Here is a 19358-nt window from a genome sequence, read left to right on the forward strand (position 1 = left end):
GAGACTAGCAATCACAGAAAGGCGGCAATACATAAACAAGTGTCGCCTTCTGGTACAAGTTAGTGCACTGACAACAAATACATTATATATTACAGAATTCGTGCCAGCCCAGTGCGGACATATCATAACCATAAGCCTGTCCGTAATTGCGTCCTATGCATACGAATGTTGCCATACCCTGAAGGGAGCATGCATGTTGTTGCGCGCACAAGTCATAGTACAACTCCTTTACTGGTCAAACTACGTAACCCTGTGATGCTGTATCGACCTGCGCGCACTTCATGAACTGTAGGAGGTCTATTGGTAAGCAGCACCTTTTTGACAACATGTTCGTGCCAGTGTGACATACTCTTAAGCATAGTTGCGCATGGTTGCGAATTGGAGAGGACACTTCATCTGGATGTGTCACTGTATGTTCGCGTATATGGCACGTGTTGCATTGTTTTTTTAACATCAACACAATACAACTCTGAGTTTTAGTTGCAATCGATCCACCTCAATGATTTAACCGAAAACGACTTTTTGCGCTTACACAGACCATGGGAGGGGATCAATTTGTGGCCAACGCAAGCTGGAATTACATTGACAACGACTCAGCCAGAATCAAGAGCAACTCCGCATTTACAGCACCTGTCTTGGTGCTGCTGACAGTAATGATGGTGACTTTGGTGGTGGTGACAGTTTTGGGAAACGCGTTGGTCATTTTCGCCTTTCAAGTGGACAAGAGTCTGAGAAGGCAAAGCAACTACTACTTCTTGAATCTGGCTATTTCAGATTTTCTAGTTGGTAAGTGCCTATAGTCCCCCCCACACACACACTTCTATTGTAATTCTTAAATACCTCCTATGATTAATGACGGCTTTTGAATATTTGGTAACGTGCGTGTTTAGGCATTTATCCATTCTCTCACTTTCTCTTTGTCTCTCTTTGTATGAGGGCGTGTGTGTCTGTGTTTGTGCTTGTCTGTCTGAGAAAGAGAGAGAGAGAGAGAGAGAGAGAGAGAGAGAGAGAGAGAGAGAGAGAGAGAGAGAGAAATATTTTAAAAGCCATGGTTTAAACAATTCATCCAAGGTAACTTATGATATGATGTTATTATGTTAAATCACATTCGATTTTTCCATATCATATTATCATAGTTATATCATATTATGGGGAATATCATGTGTGGTTCTCAGACTTAATATCACTGAGTCTGGGGTAAGTAAGTAAGTACAAATGTATGCATTGTAAGAATCTGTACAGATGACCTATGAGGGCAGCACCTGGAGTAGTATCCAATGGAAGTATCCTATCAAGTACTCAAGTGTAAATGCATTGGTCCCCTAACCCTCTCCACCGCCTGGTTCACTACAGGGGCTTTCTGCATCCCTGTGTACATCCCCTACATCCTGACTGGAAAGTGGATGCTGGGCAGGGGACTGTGTAAGCTCTGGCTGGTCATGGACTACCTGTTGTGTTCAGCCTCCGTCTTCAACATTGTCCTCATCAGCTACGACCGCTTCCTCTCCGTCACCAGAGCGGTAAGGAGGACACATCATACCACCCCCCCCGGATGGAGGGCATGGAGCTGGACACACCAAACCCATATTTGTCAATCATTTGTTGTTGCCATTTTTGAAAAATCTTCTTCTAGACTGAGGAAGACATATGTTGTTTGAGAGGACTCTCACTACTCTCAAACTGTGTTCTACTCTGTAGTCTGAGGGCACTCTTTAGGGCCCAAAAGTAAGAGGTCAGATTTTAGTGCTGAATTTCAAAAGTGAGAGGGTTGAGAGTTCCTGCCCTTAAGGGCCTGCCCTACCATTGGTCAACCATGGCCGTCTGTTGCTGTGCCTGTTTTTAGGCTATCTCACCCGGGTCATCGGAGGGGGCAGTGCCACCCTGCCATCCCCAACGTGCCCATCTGCACAGGTTAATCGTTATTGACCCCCCCAAACCCAGTGCCAACCCCTAATTATAGCCCTCCCCCAGTGACATAGTCAGAAGAGTCACATTTAAATTTTACAACTCCTGTCCAGTTCTGGCATTGGCCTCTCTCCTTTAGCCAAATCTGTTTTGAATCGTTTGACATGGTCCTCAAACACTAAGCCATGTATTACAAGAGATAAACATTTTTAGATATTGCTTCTGTTTTTTCTTGTTTTACCTCATAAATACAGTACAAACCTGTCTATTCTCATAGTCAGATAATATAAATGATTGAGGACATAGTCGTATTCCTGACCTTATTTGGTTACGAAAAATGTTTCTCTATTTCCTTGATTACTTCAATGTAGTCATCGCTGAGTCATGACTATCATAACACATGACCTACATTTCTTCGAAAATAAATCATCAGGACTGTGAAAGTCCAATTGTAGTGACACAATGTACCCAATAGTATCTGAATACATTGTATATCCAACCAGTTGGCTCTCATAATCCAAACACATTTTCAAGCTTGCAGGGATGGGCCCAGACAGTGTGTCACTCAGCTTCCATTCTGGCCCAATTTGAACCATTTGATTGTGTCAGTGACTGTGCATATGCTGGGTGAGGTGACTGATTGTGCCCTCTGCCCTCCATCACTCAAAAACCCTCTTGTGAGGTAGGGGGCTCAGTAGACAAAGAGAAGGAGTGTTCTGTTTTGTTTTACAAGCACAGACACTTAACATCAGAGCAATGAATACAAATGACACAAGAAAGAGCCTCTACTTAAATCTGTGCTACGAAGTTAGGCTTTGATCATTGTGATCCTTCTCAGTCTGCGCACTTCCCTCCAATGCGGGAGAGATCAATCCGAGTAGAGTCAGAGAGAGAGAGGGAGGGAGAGAGAGAGAGAGAGAGAGAGAGCGCTCAGCTGGCAGATAAGTAGCATTTTGCCTGAAAGCTTTTTTTCTCCCCAACAACATAAACAAAAGAACAAAAAGGGCAGTCACAAGTACTAGGCATTCTGAAGTGAATAGAAAATATTGAGGCGAAGATTGAAGTTCAGTTGCAGAAAGTGTTAGGGTTCAGGCAAGGTGACATGAAGTCAAGCATGGACCTCGTGTTGTGTAACTTTGAGAAGCAGTCACTTGTACAGTAAGATGACATTTCGATAGAGGCTGTCAAAAGTAGCAGGACATGTTGAGAGAGTTGAATGGAAAGCTCTTTATTATCTTACATCTAGTGTAAGGAGGTGTTCCTGACCACGTGACACCATCAAGAAAAACTGTGAGCCCTTGTTATAACTTTGAACTAGGGCCCAGATTTTCTTCTTGGCAGGCCAGTTGGTCAGGAAAAACGTATTGCCCCTAAACCTGAACAATGCTCTCTGTAGTTTTAGGGAAATAGAGCAGGTCTCCGTTGTCTGACATTTCGGTCAACACACGTCTGTGACTTTCCTTCACAGGGAAACCAGGCCCAACTGTATGTAATGGCAGGAGTACTCAGGCAAAAGCCTCAAACATGAGACAAAAACTTAAATCCAATAGAATAGTCTTTACTTTCAGAAAGGTTCAGTACACAGGTAGGCAGTCAATGGGTAGTCAGATAATCCAGGAAGGGGGTAGGCAAAGCAGAGTTTGGTACACAGGTAGGCAGTTCAAAAAGGCAGGCAGATAATCCGGAAAGGAGTAGGCAAAAAGGCAAAGGCAAAAACAAGGAAACTACAAAGAACGTATGACACGAAGGTACAAAGACGAACTGGCACAGAGCCAGGGGAACACAGACTAAATACACAGGGAAGGATGAGGAACAGGTAAAGCCAATCAGGGTGGGGTAAACAATCACACAGGTGGGAATCACACAAGGGCAGGTGGTGAAGTGTCTGAGAGACAAGGTGACAAACACAAATATAAACAGGAAACAAATAAATGAATAACATGAAACAAAGACAAGCATAAACTAAGAAACAGGATGAGACGTTACACTGTATGTTTGTGTAGGAAATATATACTGTACATAAATCCAAAAAGAAGCGATAGAGAGCTGTTCTGTTTACATTTAAGGAATTCTAAACATACAATACAATACAATCCATATCTACATTGCAGTAGATCTTTAGCCACAGTAAAATCGAGTAATTTATTGAATACAGTACAGCTAATGTGCTATAAGTCCAGGTTACTGGACGATCGGCATTAGCTAGATATGGCCTGAACCGAGCTACCATTGAAAATGCACTATGGCTGGCCTCACCGCTGTTCCATCCAAACTTTGATGCTCCTCTGCGACAATCAAGTGCACAATCCATAAAATGTCAGTAGCATAATATGTCCTCCAATGCCTGTGACGTAGTACCTAGGTTCAGGTGCTGTAAAGCTTGCCTGCAAAAGTTATCAGGATCTTGGAGAGGAAGATCATTTTTCTGGTCGCCATCACTGTCCAAAATTCGAGCCTGGCTGCCTGGACTGATTGCTGATGCTCTGCGACATTCAGGCAATTTGTGTTGGTCAAAAAAACAACATAGTATTACGTTGCTATCTCAACCGCCTTTTGATGCATGTTGCTTGTCTATGGTGGTTGAAGTTTTGTTTTGTTTTGTCAGCCACTGTCATATTTATGAATAAGCCTAGTTCTTAAATGATTTAGCTTTAGGATTATGAATTTTCTTACAGGATAATGATGTGATCACATTTTTGTAATTTAACAGCAGATCACCTTCTGGTGTTTAAAACCCTGAAAATGAATGATGTTTTAAGAACAAAGCACACAGCTTTGACACCTGCTATAGTGCTATATGTTGGTCTACTGTACTTCAAACAACATGAGCAGTTGCTTAGGATTCAAAGCTTCCCTCAAACAGCTTTTGAAAGAAGCTTTGAATTGTAAGCAACCTGCCAGGTGGTGAGTTCATGTCGTTTGAAGTACAGTTGACCAACATACAGCACTATAGCAAGTATCAAGGATATGTGCTGGAAAACCTTGTTGGTGCACACTGTAGGTGAAGTTATGGGTGCTGGTGCTCATTTTCAATGTTTCTGTTTTTTGCAGCTTTTGACAAGCCATGACTTCTCACTTAAAACATATTTTTTGGTCATTAATATTCTGTATATCAGCACGATATTAATTCAATATCAATTCGACAAGAGCACATTGTCATACTGCAGCTTTCTCTCTCTTTTTAACTTGGAGGAGCACAATGGTTTTTTTTAGAGGGGCAGAGCTCAGGCATATAATATGGAGTAAAGTTGCCAACTAGCCCAGTGTTGTTGACAGGAAGACTGGGACTTATTAATGGACTTATTACGGGCAGTACTTTAGTGGCTTCATGTTTGGTCGATGGACGACCATTTCAATTAGAGACACTCTGACTTCTGGGGTCTATCCTTCCTTGAGGCTCCTCTTTTTTATAGTACAAACTAAATACTTCATGGCTATGAATTTGGGATGGGAACTCACTGTACAGTACAATGGGTTGATCTTGAATTATATTCGGTATAGTACACTTTTTTATTCAAGTTATTCAGAAAATTAGATTTTCAACTTTTTTTGACGATAGTTAGAAAAGCTTGGGTTTGGATTGGGGTGAGTTCTTTTAACTTAATTCCAATTCACTGCTTTGGACATTTTGAAAATTACCCCAATCCACTCATGATAAAGTCGAATTATATCATCATCATCATCATCATTATAATTTCCTCTTCAATACCAAGCTTTAGAAAATCCTTTTTTAGGTTAATTACATACCAAGTTCTTGACAGAATAATTACCAGTTCAAGAAAAACTAAGAAATACGAGAGTAATCATTTTCCCCTGTACTGCATGTCTTGTTTCCATGGTTTTTGAAGATGACATACCGTGCCAGACAGGGCATGACCCATCGGGCCGTGATGAAGATGATCGCTGTCTGGGTCCTGGCGTTCCTCCTCTACGGCCCCGCTATCATCTTCTGGGACCTGGTGGTGGGCAAGAGCCGCGTGCCCGAACACGAGTGCTTCGCAGAGTTCTACTACACCTGGTACTTCCTGCTGAGCGCCTCCATGTTGGAGTTCTTCTCCCCCTTCATCTCCGTAACCTTCTTCAACCTCAGCATCTACCTCAACATCCGCCGGAGGAGGCTCCTCCACAGCAGTGAAGAGGCCCAGGCGGCCGCCCCTCCCCAGGCCCACAAAGAGCAGCCCCCGCGGAGGAAAGGCATCTGTCTCGCCTCCCTCTTCTCCAGGAGCTCCGTGGAGGTCAAGAAGAAGAAGAAGCAGCTGGCCCCTGCGGCCAAGGCGGCAGAGAGGGGCACCCCTGGCAGCGGGTCCTACCACTCCCAGACCTCAACGCCCATCGTAGGGAGGCTGGACAGCACGATGGGCCGGGGCACCCAGCGGAGTCGCCTGTCCAGAGACAGGAAGATCGCCAAGTCTCTGGCAGTAATTGTGTGTGTGTTTGTGGTGTGCTGGGCACCCTACACCCTGCTGATGATCATCCGTGCGGCCTGCAGGGGGCACTGTGTGCAGCACCACTGGTACGAGGTCACCTTCTGGCTCCTGTGGCTAAACTCGGCCATTAACCCTTTTCTCTACCCGCTCTGCCACAACAGCTTCCGCAGGGCCTTCGGCAGGATTCTGTGTCCGATGCGGCGATTCACTCAGCCCGCGACCGACCTTCAGTCTGGAAAATGACTGGTCAATGACAGGCCTGTGGCCAGAGGGATGGTCAGTCGGTCACACTCTCTCAAACACTTGACCTGAACCAAAAGAAGCTAAGAACAAAAGACTAAAAAAACTGCATCTGGTATTTTGCCTCGGAAAGAAATGGATGGACAGCCACTAGATTGTCATATTGACTGGTGTTTACAGTGCTTTAAATGTCTTATGAACACATTTTGTGAATGTATGACCATGTCCGTTTTCCATGAAGTACACAGTTGAAGTGTGTGCATTGTATTCGGTATGATCACAGTGCAATATTATGACATTGAAACCAAAATGTACAGTACATGACCCATAGCTGGGAATTAATGCTTGTCACTACAAAAAGACTGTTACTATTGCATTTTTGATGTTGCCAAAACACAATACATATAAAGAAAGCAAAAACTATTTAAAAATGAGCTGTCTCTGGAAGGCTGTTCCTTGCATTCTTTGGTCCTATACACATAATTGGCAGAAACAGAAAGTTTTTAGCTTGCCATAAACAGAACACTAGCTCCCTCTGCTGTTAGAATACTACCACTACCCAATCCAATAGAGAAGCTGCATAGAAAAGCCAGACACGGAGTGCTGCTGGGGTGAAGAACACTTATGAAGGAGTTAGAAGGTGCTCTTTGAAGGGACTTCCTGCTTAGAAGCAGCTTCATTTTCCCTAAGAGAGGTCACTTTTATACAATGCAGTAAATTGTCCAAATTAACACATGCATGCGCACAAACCCACTCAAGCATGCACACACACACACACACACACACACACACACACACACACACACACACACACACACACACACATATGAATTGTTGATTTGTATTTGCAATGCTTGAGAGCTGAGCTGGGTTGAATTACCATTATCACAGGAGCATGTGTGAATATCTGACAAACAGGTGGTACAACACAACTACTATACTCATTCTATTGTCATATGAAGAAGTGTGACGAGGTATGCATTATGTAAATCCACCACTAGATGTCACTGTTTACCTTCCAAGCCTTCCTTTGTTTGTACCGGCACAACCTGGATTGACTAGAGGAAATAACTCAGATTTAATAGCGTAGCAACCATCATGTCGGGCCTTTTGCATACACTGTAGCCTATTACTTTGCACACTGACTCACCACTAAGAATTAAGACAACCATTTGTTTCTGTCATGCATTTTTTTATTTTTTATAAATAAGTGCAGTGTCGTCTATTATTGATGTCCAACAACGTCACCAACAGTGCTCTGTAATACAAATGAGAAGAACATTGGTTTGTTTTGATTGTTTTTCTTATTTGCCCTTTTTGTAACTGAACTGAACTTACCTGAACTATGTTCAGAGGAGCAATGATCTCAGATGTGTGATGACCACCAGTGAATTGATTCCTATCCATTAGTGAGGGTCTGAATGTGATGCATTTGAGGTACACATGATTCAGTGGAGTTTGTAGTTTGGGACTAATGTAGTGATACCATTGCATGAAGAAAACTAAATTTAAACTATTTTAATATATTTGACAAATGTATTTGATCCAGATCGCGATTGTGATCACATGACAAAACAGGACATCCTTTTTGCCCTCTTGTCACAATCATGCTGTATCAACAAGATATATCATTATACAATGACATACTATACTGTCGCCGTTGTTTACCTTTTAAGCCCCAAAATCCAAAGGAAATCACAACTGGGTCACTGCTGTGGCAAGCACTTCTGGGTCATGTCGAGACCAGACCACACTTGTTTGGGATGATGTGCAAAACAAAAAAGACTGAGGGGGGAGGTCACTTCCTTGTTGTGATAGATTAGTTAGGTCTGGTGTGATAGATTAGTCGGGTTCTCTCTGTGTTAGGAGTTGTTAGATGTGTAATTACGACATCTTGTTAGATAGTGAGGGCCGTTTGCAGGTGCTCGGGGTCCCACAGGGGACTTGCATTGCTCAAACGGTTGCCACTGGCCTTGTGCACATCTGGGCCTCTGGTCAGGTGCTGGGAATAAGGCCACAGCTGCTGGGTGCAGTGAGGAGGGATGCACTCACTCTCTTCTCTCTCTTCTTCTCCTCTTCACTCTTCTCCCTCTCCCTCTCCCTCTCCCTCTCCCTCTCCCTCTCCCTGTCCACTCCTCTCCTCTCCTCTCCTCTCCTCTCCTCTCCTCTCCTCTCCTCTCCTCTCCTCTCCTCCCTCTCATTTCCTCTTTTCTGCTTCTCTCTATACCCCTCCCCTCCCCTCCTCTACATGGTGGGAGGGGACAGACACACTTGTGACCAGAGGGATGCAGGAGCATTTCCCTGGGGAAGGAAGAACTGCCTTTATCAGCAAAACAGCAAACCTGCATTCGCCCTGTACACTGCTATATGTTTTCTAAATGAAAAATCAAGGAATCCCTAAAGAGCTCCTGCTCTGTGTCAGTAATATTAGAAAAAAATACTGCTATTGATTGTGTTACAGATTGAAACGTCATGGAATGTGTGCCAACAGGCCTTTCATACTATATATCAGGGAGGGTTTTGGGGAGTTGAGAGTTACATTGAAAATCCCTCATGTCCAAAGCAACACAGCCAACTGCAAGACAGCCATGCCAACTGCAGTTGCTGGTACAGAATAGTGATTGTATAACCTTGTTGACACCAAGCTTTCCTTGTTCGGAAAACCTAGTGAAATCCTATGCAGAAAGGGGTGGAAACTTGTTTGAAATGAGTGATGCCTTGATACACGTCAAACCAATCAAATATATATAGAGCACACTTTTGTGTATTGATATTTTGTGTATAGAGCACACTTCTGGCAAAACAGAATTTCTTGAAAGGTTTTGTTCCATTTTTTTCAATGTTGCAAACTGGCATCTGGCAACAACTCTCTGTAAAACAGTCATACTTGGTCAAGAGTCAAGATGACACACACACAAAATGTAATATCCAATGAAATTGTGAGCACATTCTCCCATCCCTCTGTCCAGATTCAATCCAAGCCAGGTTGGCTGATCTAAATGTCTCCAGACCTCCAAAAGAGGCACGAGAACAACGCAATTTGGAGATATGTCTACGTGAGACTGGGTATTTTATTACCATCTCATTCATACATGAAAACTAACTGGTATGATGTTGAGAGAAGAGATATGGGTCAGATATGATTATCACTATGACCTGTAATCTACACTGGAATGCACTGTGTGTGTGTGTGTGTGTGTGTGTGTGTGTGTGTGTGTGTATGTGTGTGTGTGTGTGTGTGTGTGTGTGTGTGTATGTGTGTGTGTGTGTGTGTGTGGGTGTGTGTGTGTAGGTCTGTGTGTCTGTGTGTGCGTATTGATGTGTGTATTTGTGTGGGTGTATGTTTATGGGGGGCTTTGCACGTCTGTGACCCCAAGCTATGTGTCTGAGAGCTGCGACCCAAAATGGAGAGCACCTGTGCCCCTGAAGTTTATAGACCCCATTAGCGGATGGGATAACGCAGAGTTCAGAGGGAGAAGAGGGACTATATAACTCCTTCATGGGAACTACTCAACAGTTTACCCCTTAAAAGTCCTTCTCTACCACCAGCTACAATGACTTAATGCAAAAAACGTCTGTCAAGGCTTTCAAATTCTAATCAGCAACATTCTTAGTCCAGACACGCAAAAAAGCAAGCGTCTTTGATTGTGTTTAGCCACAGTGGTTAACTGTGGTTTACTGTAAGATGATGCATGACAGAACGTTCCTTCCTAGACATCACATCCACCACATTTCCTCAAAGTCTTAGAACATTTAAGGAGGCATCAAGACCAAAGCCCTCTGAGAATAAGACAGAGACTATTGATGGAAGGTCCATCCTCTTCTTGGCCCATACAGAGTGTGTGTGTGTGACCTCCTTTGAAGTAGTTGATTTAGTCAAGTAGCATGTGTAGCATTAGACCCCCCCAGGCTTTTTACTTCTTCTCACCCAACTAAAAGATCAACCATAATCAATAATTCATGAAGACAGAAAATCTTAGAAGAAAAACACACTGTTTTAGTTAGATTTTTCCCGTTTTCCCTCTTCCGTCTTTCCCATGCTTTTTCCGGCACTGCATTTCCTGACTGGAGATTAAATAATTCCATTGGAATCCTCTTAGGATGGGTTCCCAGCACTTGGCAATTAAACAATTACATTTAATCAGCATGGGGCGACGCTTCAAGTCACCCTCATTTCAGACGTTGATTAAAAGCAATTCTGCAGTGGTTATTGCAGACGACTTTAGAAGACGCGGTTCACTTAGGTTTACACTGCATGCGAGGGGGCAGATTGGATGGCGTTATAGCAGGTTCACTGCTGGTCGGGCGCTCTGTGTGAGTTTCTGATGACTAGAGGAGAAATGACGGTTTCACAGTAGACCTTCATGGATCATCTCTAATCAGACATACTTAGATTACTTGGAGACACTTTGACCCCACAGCACTGTTGATTCAACTGAACAATAGGAAGTCATGTTCCTCTCATCCGTGTGTGTGTATGCTTGCACGTGTGTGTGTGCAAGTCTGTGTCTGACTGTTTCTGTATGAATGTGAGGGTGTATTACAGTTTTTCTCAATTGCTTGAGAACATTTCTTGAAACAGTATTGAACTTTTCAAAACAGTTGAACTATATATATATATAAAAAACAACATTTTACTATATAGTTTATGGTAGTACTGCAACTGTTACAGAAAATATGATTTCTTACAAATATAAATCAAATTCATCCAAAATATTAAAAATCAAATTACAACAACAAAAATGGCATTACAGTAGAACACAAAAAGTGCCAACAAAAACATTGACAGTAATCTATTCTCTCCTGTCTGCCAGGCCACATGTTATGTTACTGATGACCTATGTCAGTTGTGATTCCAGACTGATTGTTAGTTAGGGTTAGGGTTAGTAGTTAGTTTGTGATTACAGACTGATTGTTAGTTAGGGTTAGGGTTAGGGTTAGGGTTAGTAGTTAGTTTGTGATTACAGACTGATTGTTAGTTAGGGTTAGGGTTAGTAGTTAGTTTGTGATTACAGACTGATTGTTAGTTAGGGTTAGGGTTACTGTTTAGCGATGAGAGTTACAATGTATAGAGTAGAGATTTACAATAATAAGAAATAGCTATATGGTGTAAGGAAATACAGTTTACAAGTTTTATTTGTCAACACTTACTCAATTAATTTGTGTCTCATGTAGAGAGTGTTATGTTAACTGTTTTGCAAAAATGTGTTTAACATTTGCATTTTGTGTGAAAGCAATGAGAAATGACTGTGTAGCTGAAAATGTTACTGTTGTGCTCATGTATGTTATTGCTGTGGGCATGTGGACTCCAGTTTCATACAAATGGTGTAAGCAGTTGAGATAAACTGTAATGCACCTTGACATTCAATCCCATCATACCAGGCAACAACATCTCTGCATAATGGAACACAACTTAAAAAGGGGGAGGTGGCTTTTTGCATGAACCATGCTTGAGTGAGTGAGTGAGCGAATGATTGAGTCAGTGTGTGTGTGTGTTTGTGTGTGTGTGTGTGTGTGTGTGTGTGTGTGTGTCTGTGTGTGTGTCTGTGTGTGAGAGAGAGTGTGTGTGTGTGTGTGTATGTGTGTGTGTGTGTGTGTGTGTGTGTGTGTATGTGTGTGTGAGTGTGTGTGTGTGTGTGTGTGATGGAGGTCCAGCCTCCTCTAGTGAAACCCAGGTGCCCCTGTTTCATAGGATGCCCCACTGGCTCTCCAGCCCTCGTAATTAGTCGCTTCCGTCAGCTGGCACCCAGGCCTTCAAGCATCCGATCCGTTCCTCCTTGGCCTTTGTTGTAGAAGGAATCAAGTTCACACCAGACTTCATTCCACTCATTCATTCCACTTGCATACCATTGATAATGCATGGCCTGTACATTGCATCATTCTTAGTGGTACAGTTAGGCTAGTGTGTGGAGACATGATCACAACCTTGATCTCTGATAGATGGATATATCAGTGCATTGAGAAAGGAGATGTTTTTTGTTAGATCAGGCAATTGAGCACATGTGCAGATTTGCTCCAGATGGAGAAGATAGGGAATGTCGTATTAATAAAGGAGATCCTTTATTATGGATGGACAGATGAGTGAATCAAGCTTTTCCAGAGACACGAGATCAGATACATATAGGCATTGATGGTTTATATATATATATATATATATATGAATTGAAATATAGATAAAAGGTTTCCCCTAGTCCAGGATATGTAGCCCCACTCAGTGCTGTATCATAGTGGCGCTGTAACAATAGTCTCTTCTAATGACATTCCCCTAGTAACTCCTTGCCTCGACGAGTCTCGGGGGAGAGGCGCTACAAAAAGTGATAATTACATGAAATATACATAGAGAATAAAGGGAGCATGTTTACATAACCAGGCCCATAAATATCTGACTGAGAAGACATTGTTCTCTGACTCCTTTTAAGCTGATCTCCTAGGGATGCCATTTTAATGACATGATGGTTTAAAGAGATGCTGCTCCGTCTCGCTCCATATTTAATTAACTTTTCCCTTTTCTGACGCGGAGGAGAAGAGAGAGAGAAAAAAAAAGGGAAAGAATAAAGAAAAGAAGCGTGATAGAGACAAACACACACACACACACACGATAGCGAGACAATAACAAATAGCTGGGAGAACAGAGAGGGAAGCGGGGGAAACACGCGCGGAGACCTTGTCACAATTTTGTGAGCTGTTTACAATACAAGATATGCAAGAGAGGAGAGGGGCGGAGGGAGGGAGGGAGGGAGGGAGGGAGGGAGGGAGGGGCGGAGGGAGGGAAAGAATGAGACAGAGACAGGGGAGAGAGAGGGGAGGTGGAGAGAGGGTGAGGGAGAAAGGGAGAAAAAGTACGAAAGGGGAAAGGGAAATGAGAGAGGTAGGAAGAGAAGTAATAGAGTAAAGAGAGGGAATTAAATAAATAAAGAGAGGGGGAGAGAGGGAAATAGAAAGATAGTTAGAGAAAAAAGAGTGCGAGGCAGGGGGAATGAGGCCCTTATCTCCCATGGGACTCTATTATGGAGCATTTCCTAGTTCACCAATAAGCAAAAAAGAAGTAAACAAATGACAAACTGGCATTATGAGGCAATGCGATTACCTCGCATCCCAGCCACAATAAGACAAAACAAACAGAGACAAAAATAATACCAAACAGAGAATACATTACTCCCATTGTAGTTTGGCCCCTTCCTACAGTGCTGTCAGTAAGACAACCAATCAGAGTAAGGATGAATACACAGACTTTACTAGAGGTATTTACTATACTGCATATGTGCATGCATCAGCATTGCTGTGTGTGTCTTCAGGTATCTTCTAGGGAAACATAGTTTTATAATTTTACTTCACAATTAATTAAAGTCACATTATGGAAGATTGTGCCACTGGGGGTGCTCTTGAGCCAAAAGGGATACCCTGAATAGTCCGAAATAATGAATTTGCTGGTTTAATGAGGCAAGTCATAGATCGATATTATATCATATGAGTAACCCTACAGTCAACAATTAAGAAAAAACATTTGAGACAGAAAATGAGCAACTAAACCTCCATAGAGTATATTTAATATGAGTCTACTCAAAACTAGCTGAACAGGCTATGGAGAATCAAGCTTTTTGCTGCAGAAATAAGAGTGTCATTTACAGTTCCAGTACAAGTACAACATGAGACATTCAGCCATTAAGATCGATATCCTGTGGTACAGTAGATACAACATGTGTACTAAAACCAACAAAGCCCCAAAGTTATTGGAAAAAGAAGTGAACACAAGTGCCTCACAATGGAGCTTAGCCTGTGTGAACTAGAGTTCAACACTCTCCAGTTGTGTACTGTACCTCCCACTTATACAGTAAGCTGCATTATTGATAGAGCCCCTCTCTCTCTCTCTTTCTGTCAGATTTCTTTTTGTCCTCATCCTATCACACTGGCAGGAGCCCGGAGAGCTCCAGTGGGTTTGACCCCACATGGTCTATATTTCATTGCATGGTGTTTAATTCATTTTTGAAAATACCAGAAAAAAACCAGAAAAGAAACTCACTGCCTTGCCTTGTCTTAGGTAGGTGTGGTGGGAGAATGACTAGAGGGTGATACTCACCTTCAGCTCTCCCAGTTCAGGAGGCAGGGGGGATCATTAGCCATCAGGGCAGCGGGTGGGAGTGAGGGAGGGAGGGAGGGGGAACAGAGGAGGGAAGAGCTGCTTGCCCTCGCGCGGCCTCTGAGTGGGGGCGCGGGAAAGCCGAGCGAGAACAACAACAACTTCACTAAGAGAGACACAACAATACTGAGGATAAAAGGGTGCTCGTTTAAAGGGCTATTGCTTTGACCACTAGCTTAGCATAGTCATGCCATCTAAACCCAACGGAGACGCGTGTTCAGAATTTAAACTCACAGCTGCTTAAATGTGATTGCTGTGTTCTCAGGTCTGTGGTTTAGAGCACATATAAGTTTAACCTAAAATTTGGGGAGATATTATTATTTATTTATACAGGGGAGACACACTGAGACCAAAGCCTCTTTTGCAGGTACACCTTGTCCACAATATTTACACAATAACAAAACAGCACATAAGAAATACAACTCAGTTAAATACAGAAATCAATACATCATATAAAACCACAATATATTAGGAGAAACAATCACATCCTTCACCAAGGAGGTCCTCAATTAACACCCTAAATTGCCCAAGCGGCACCAGAACATCCAACTGATTTTTTTATCAGCACTGAGGTGCACCATAACTAAAAGCGGATTTACCCAATTCGGTGGAGACCCGAGACACCTCAAGAGTTAACCAACTTTTAGAACGTGTTAGGTAATTTATGTTCTTGAATTTCAATAATGAGGTGAGTTTATGCAGTAGGGCTTTATAGACAAAAAGGGAATGATGAAGAGATCTGCGGGACTTTAATGAGGTCCAGCCAACCTTTTGATGAAGAATGATGAGTGATGATGAGTATTAAAACTATCACCTGTGATAAAGTGAAGGGCGCTATGGTAGATGGCATCCAAAGGTTTAAGAGTAGTGGCTGCTACATTTTGGTAGATGATATCACTGTAATCAAGCACTGGCACAACGGTTGATTCCACAATCTGCTTTCTGCTGTTCTGGGAAAGCAAGATATATTCCTATAAAAGAAGCCCACCTTAAATCTGAGCTTTTTAACAGGTCCTCTGTATGTTTTCTGAACTTCAAGTCTTTGTCAAACCAAATGCCCAGTTATTTATAAACAGGGACACGCTCAATGGGGGCACCATCCAAAGTACATATGCATAAATCAGATACATTTTTCTGTAATTTGGAAAATAACTTGTATTTGTTTTTTTCCAGCATTAACTGCCTCAGCCCAACAAATGCTTTCTGCAGGACAGCGAATGCACTGTAGCTCAAAAAGAGCCTGGTCAATAGTGGGGACAATAGCATATACAACATGTCATCTGCATATACAGTAGATGCAGGTTACAATTTTTTAAAGATAATCCAATATTGTTAATGTAAAGAGTAAAAATAACCAGACCAAGAATCGATCCTTGTGGGACACCCTTTGTTTTGTCCAGAAAACCTTATTAAACACCATCAGTTAACACACACTCTGTTCTCTTTGTTAAAGAATGTTCAAACCAGTACAGTACATGAGGCCTGATCCAGACAACATCTGAATGAGTAGGTAATTGTTGACCGTATCGAATGCCTTGGAGAGATCTATAAATAAGGCAGCACAATGTTTTTTTCTGATCTAGATAATTAACACATTTAACACATAATCTAAGACAAGCGTAGCAGCTGAGACTGTGCTATGACCAGGTTAGTGCACATTTAGAATAGTGTGGGAAGATAAAAAGTTTCTTAGCTGGGAGTTGACCAGGGACTCCTGACCAGGGATACTTTGGAAAGGCAAGATAGCTTGGATATTGGGCGGTAGTTATCTAGGTTGGAGGGGTCACCACCTTTATGGAGATGCAGCACATGGGCTGCCTTCCAAACCTTGAGCATAGCACCTGAGATAAGAGTCAGATTATTGAGTCAAAATATGTGTTAAGGACTCTGCAATCAGGGGGGCCAAAAACTGCAATAGGCCTGGATCAAGCAGATCAGCCACAATGGATTTTTTAACGTCAATCACAAGTAGAAAATTGTTGAAATGAAAACAAAGATTCGCTAGTAGTTGACTGATCTCCCTTCGAGCCAACTGGGGGCTGGGGGTGTCAAAGTTAGTAATTGGAATCGGGTGTGTAATGTTGGACTATAATAATCAAGTCGCCCAGATCAGATTACTACCCCTGGCAATATGGAAGTTCTAAACTACCATGTTCTGAACACTAATATGTATATTTGTATCGTTTATTGAGTGCCTTTCGCCAATTTATGGTTGCTGTGTCCAGCCTGAGACCCTAATGGTTGTGTAAACATATTCCAAGATGGTTGTTGCTACACTGGAAAAGTGAGTTTAATGTTACATGGAGCAGAATTTATGTTGTTAGACAATAACCTTCTACTGTGTCGTCTATAGCTAAGTTAAGGGGAAATTGATAGGATAATTACTCAATTGGAAACAAATGTGTCGGCCACCTGTCAAGTCTATAAAAATAACATGGTCAAGAAGTGAATTACAGTAGGTGAGTTATGGCGAGAGTGGTAAACTTTATAGACTACAAGGCTAATTCGTCAATGATCTATTTTAAGAACCAATTTAAGTGGACATTGTTGTTGTGATGGATTGTTAATTTGTTTTTTTTTTGTCTCGGAGTACGTTTAATTTCCTTAAACTCACTTGCTTTGTTTTACCTTGTGTCATATTTTACTGTTTGTTAATGTTCTTTATTGTGCAATAAATAAAATCATTTTACATCCATATGTTTTACACTGATTTTATCATGTAGCCTAATAAGAAATACCGTGGAATAAGGACAGGGCAGTTTCATTGATTTTACCTCTAGAATATAAGTAAACTTTTCAAATAATACTTAATAAATGTGTTGATGATTGCGTGGAAGAGGAAATTCAACAACCAGTGGAGAAGAAAAAGAATGTATTTCATGCATGCAAATCATTCCTTGAGGACAGACTTGCAATCAATAGTGACATGATGCTAATCACATGTCCAGACAGATTTCTTGCAAATCAGTTAAACACCTGATTGATTTGACAGAGCAATCATGGTTCTTACAGGTGTAGCGCAAACTAGGCAAATCTTAGTTTTTTGGCGCACAAAGTGCAACAAAAAATGCTAGGTGACAGAGCAGTAGCCCTGTACAGTATTTGGGTTAATGAGGATTTGTTGTGATTTGTGAGTTTGGGTTCTTTAGTCTGTCTGATTGTGCATTTAATATATGGTATGGTAAATTGTGGTATTGCAGTGTATTTGTAAAATAATTAATCTCTAATAATGAATTTTGTGATACTTTATACAACACATAACTGAATGCATTTTGGTACAGTAGCTACCACTGTGTATTCCCAAGGTACTTTGTAATGTGTTGGTGATGCTGTGTATTTGTGATGTAGTGTCTTTGTCTTAAGTGTGCCATCTGAGGAGGAGAGTATTTGTGGTACTGCATGGGGGCGGGTGCTTAACTGTTGCCAAGCTACTCAGAAATGTCTCCAAGACTTGAAGGCGGTATTCACAGCTTCAGACTTCTTTCTCCAATTATCACCTGAGACTTCTTCCTGCCATCCACACCTAATGCATATATTGTTTTTTAAGTTCATGTTCCAAGTATAACTCCATGGAGGATTTTGTGTATCCCGGATACCAGTGTAACACAAAGATGATCTGTAGCTAAATTTACAGTAACATTAACTGAAATCATTTGGCCTTTCCAATCTGTGTTTGGTGAAAGTAGCAAACAAATAACATTATTACTTTTTATTAGGAATACTATTAATACCAAACACTTCTGGTGCACAGGTACGTATTACTAAGCCACTTCTGCCCCTGTAGATAGTGAATGCATACTCAGTGGTGAAGAGCCATTACAAATCAAGTTTTATAGGAAACAAAAACTTCCATCACAGAGAGAGAGAGAAAGAAAAGTACATCAATGAAACTAGAACAAACAATGGAGGCTCCTTTTGTCCAGATTCATGAGGCCTGTATGGAGAGGTTGAGACGTCCATTTTGCTGACACAGTTTCAGAGTTAAAAGATGTCTCTCTGGGCGCGGGGAGCGCCGGTGTGAGAGATTGGGTTACCCCAGACAGTCCCAGCGGATCCCCCGGCCAAATGGATCTGGATCTCACGCTTGGGCGCACATATTGAATGCCATAAGAGGTCTCAGAGGTCCCCTTCACTGGGAGGAATGCTTAGCCTATACCGTGGGTGAGTTTTCATGAAAACCAAATTCTCCACAAAAGACGAACGACAGCAAGGGCAGGGGAGCTCGAAGGACAAAGAGGCTACACTATATTGATGTTTGGTACTTGCGTTGTTTTTACAGAGTCAAACACTGCAGTTTTCAACATGGTGGATACCCAGCTAGGTTAACATTACTCTTTAATGAATCATACTGTAGGCCTAGCCGAGGTCAACAGTGTTCTTTACCCGCTGATTGTTTCTAGGCTATTGAGACAAGTAGAGGGACTGAATATGGCTGCATTGCACACACATACTTTTCAGTGTAACAAGAATGATGTTCCTGTTCTTCTGGATACCTGGTTTAATTGAATAGGGGGGCAGAAGGATTGAATGCAATGAAATGGAATGAGGAATGGTATCATTCCTCATTTCATTCCATGTATTACAATGAGCCCATCCTCTGATTTCTGCCTCCACCAGCCTCCCCAATTCCTGGCATAGAGTGGCCCACA

General features: G+C 42.1%; 1 protein-coding gene across 1 annotated transcript; it reads left to right on the forward strand.

The window, feature by feature from the left end:
• The first annotated feature begins 304 nt into the window (after positions 1 to 304).
• On the forward strand, positions 305 to 7846 carry LOC310819153 (histamine H3 receptor). Its single transcript, XM_083690398.1, has 3 exons — positions 305 to 786; positions 1354 to 1520; positions 5754 to 7846. Exons 1-3 carry the CDS (start codon positions 540 to 542, stop codon positions 6573 to 6575), a joined length of 1236 nt encoding a protein of 411 aa, XP_083546524.1. The 5' UTR covers positions 305 to 539; the 3' UTR covers positions 6576 to 7846.
• Positions 7847 to 19358: the final 11512 nt, after the last annotated feature.

Source organism: Argentina silus (assembly GCF_951799395.1).
Source record: "Argentina silus genome assembly, chromosome: 18".
NCBI lineage: Eukaryota > Metazoa > Chordata > Actinopteri > Argentiniformes > Argentinidae > Argentina > Argentina silus.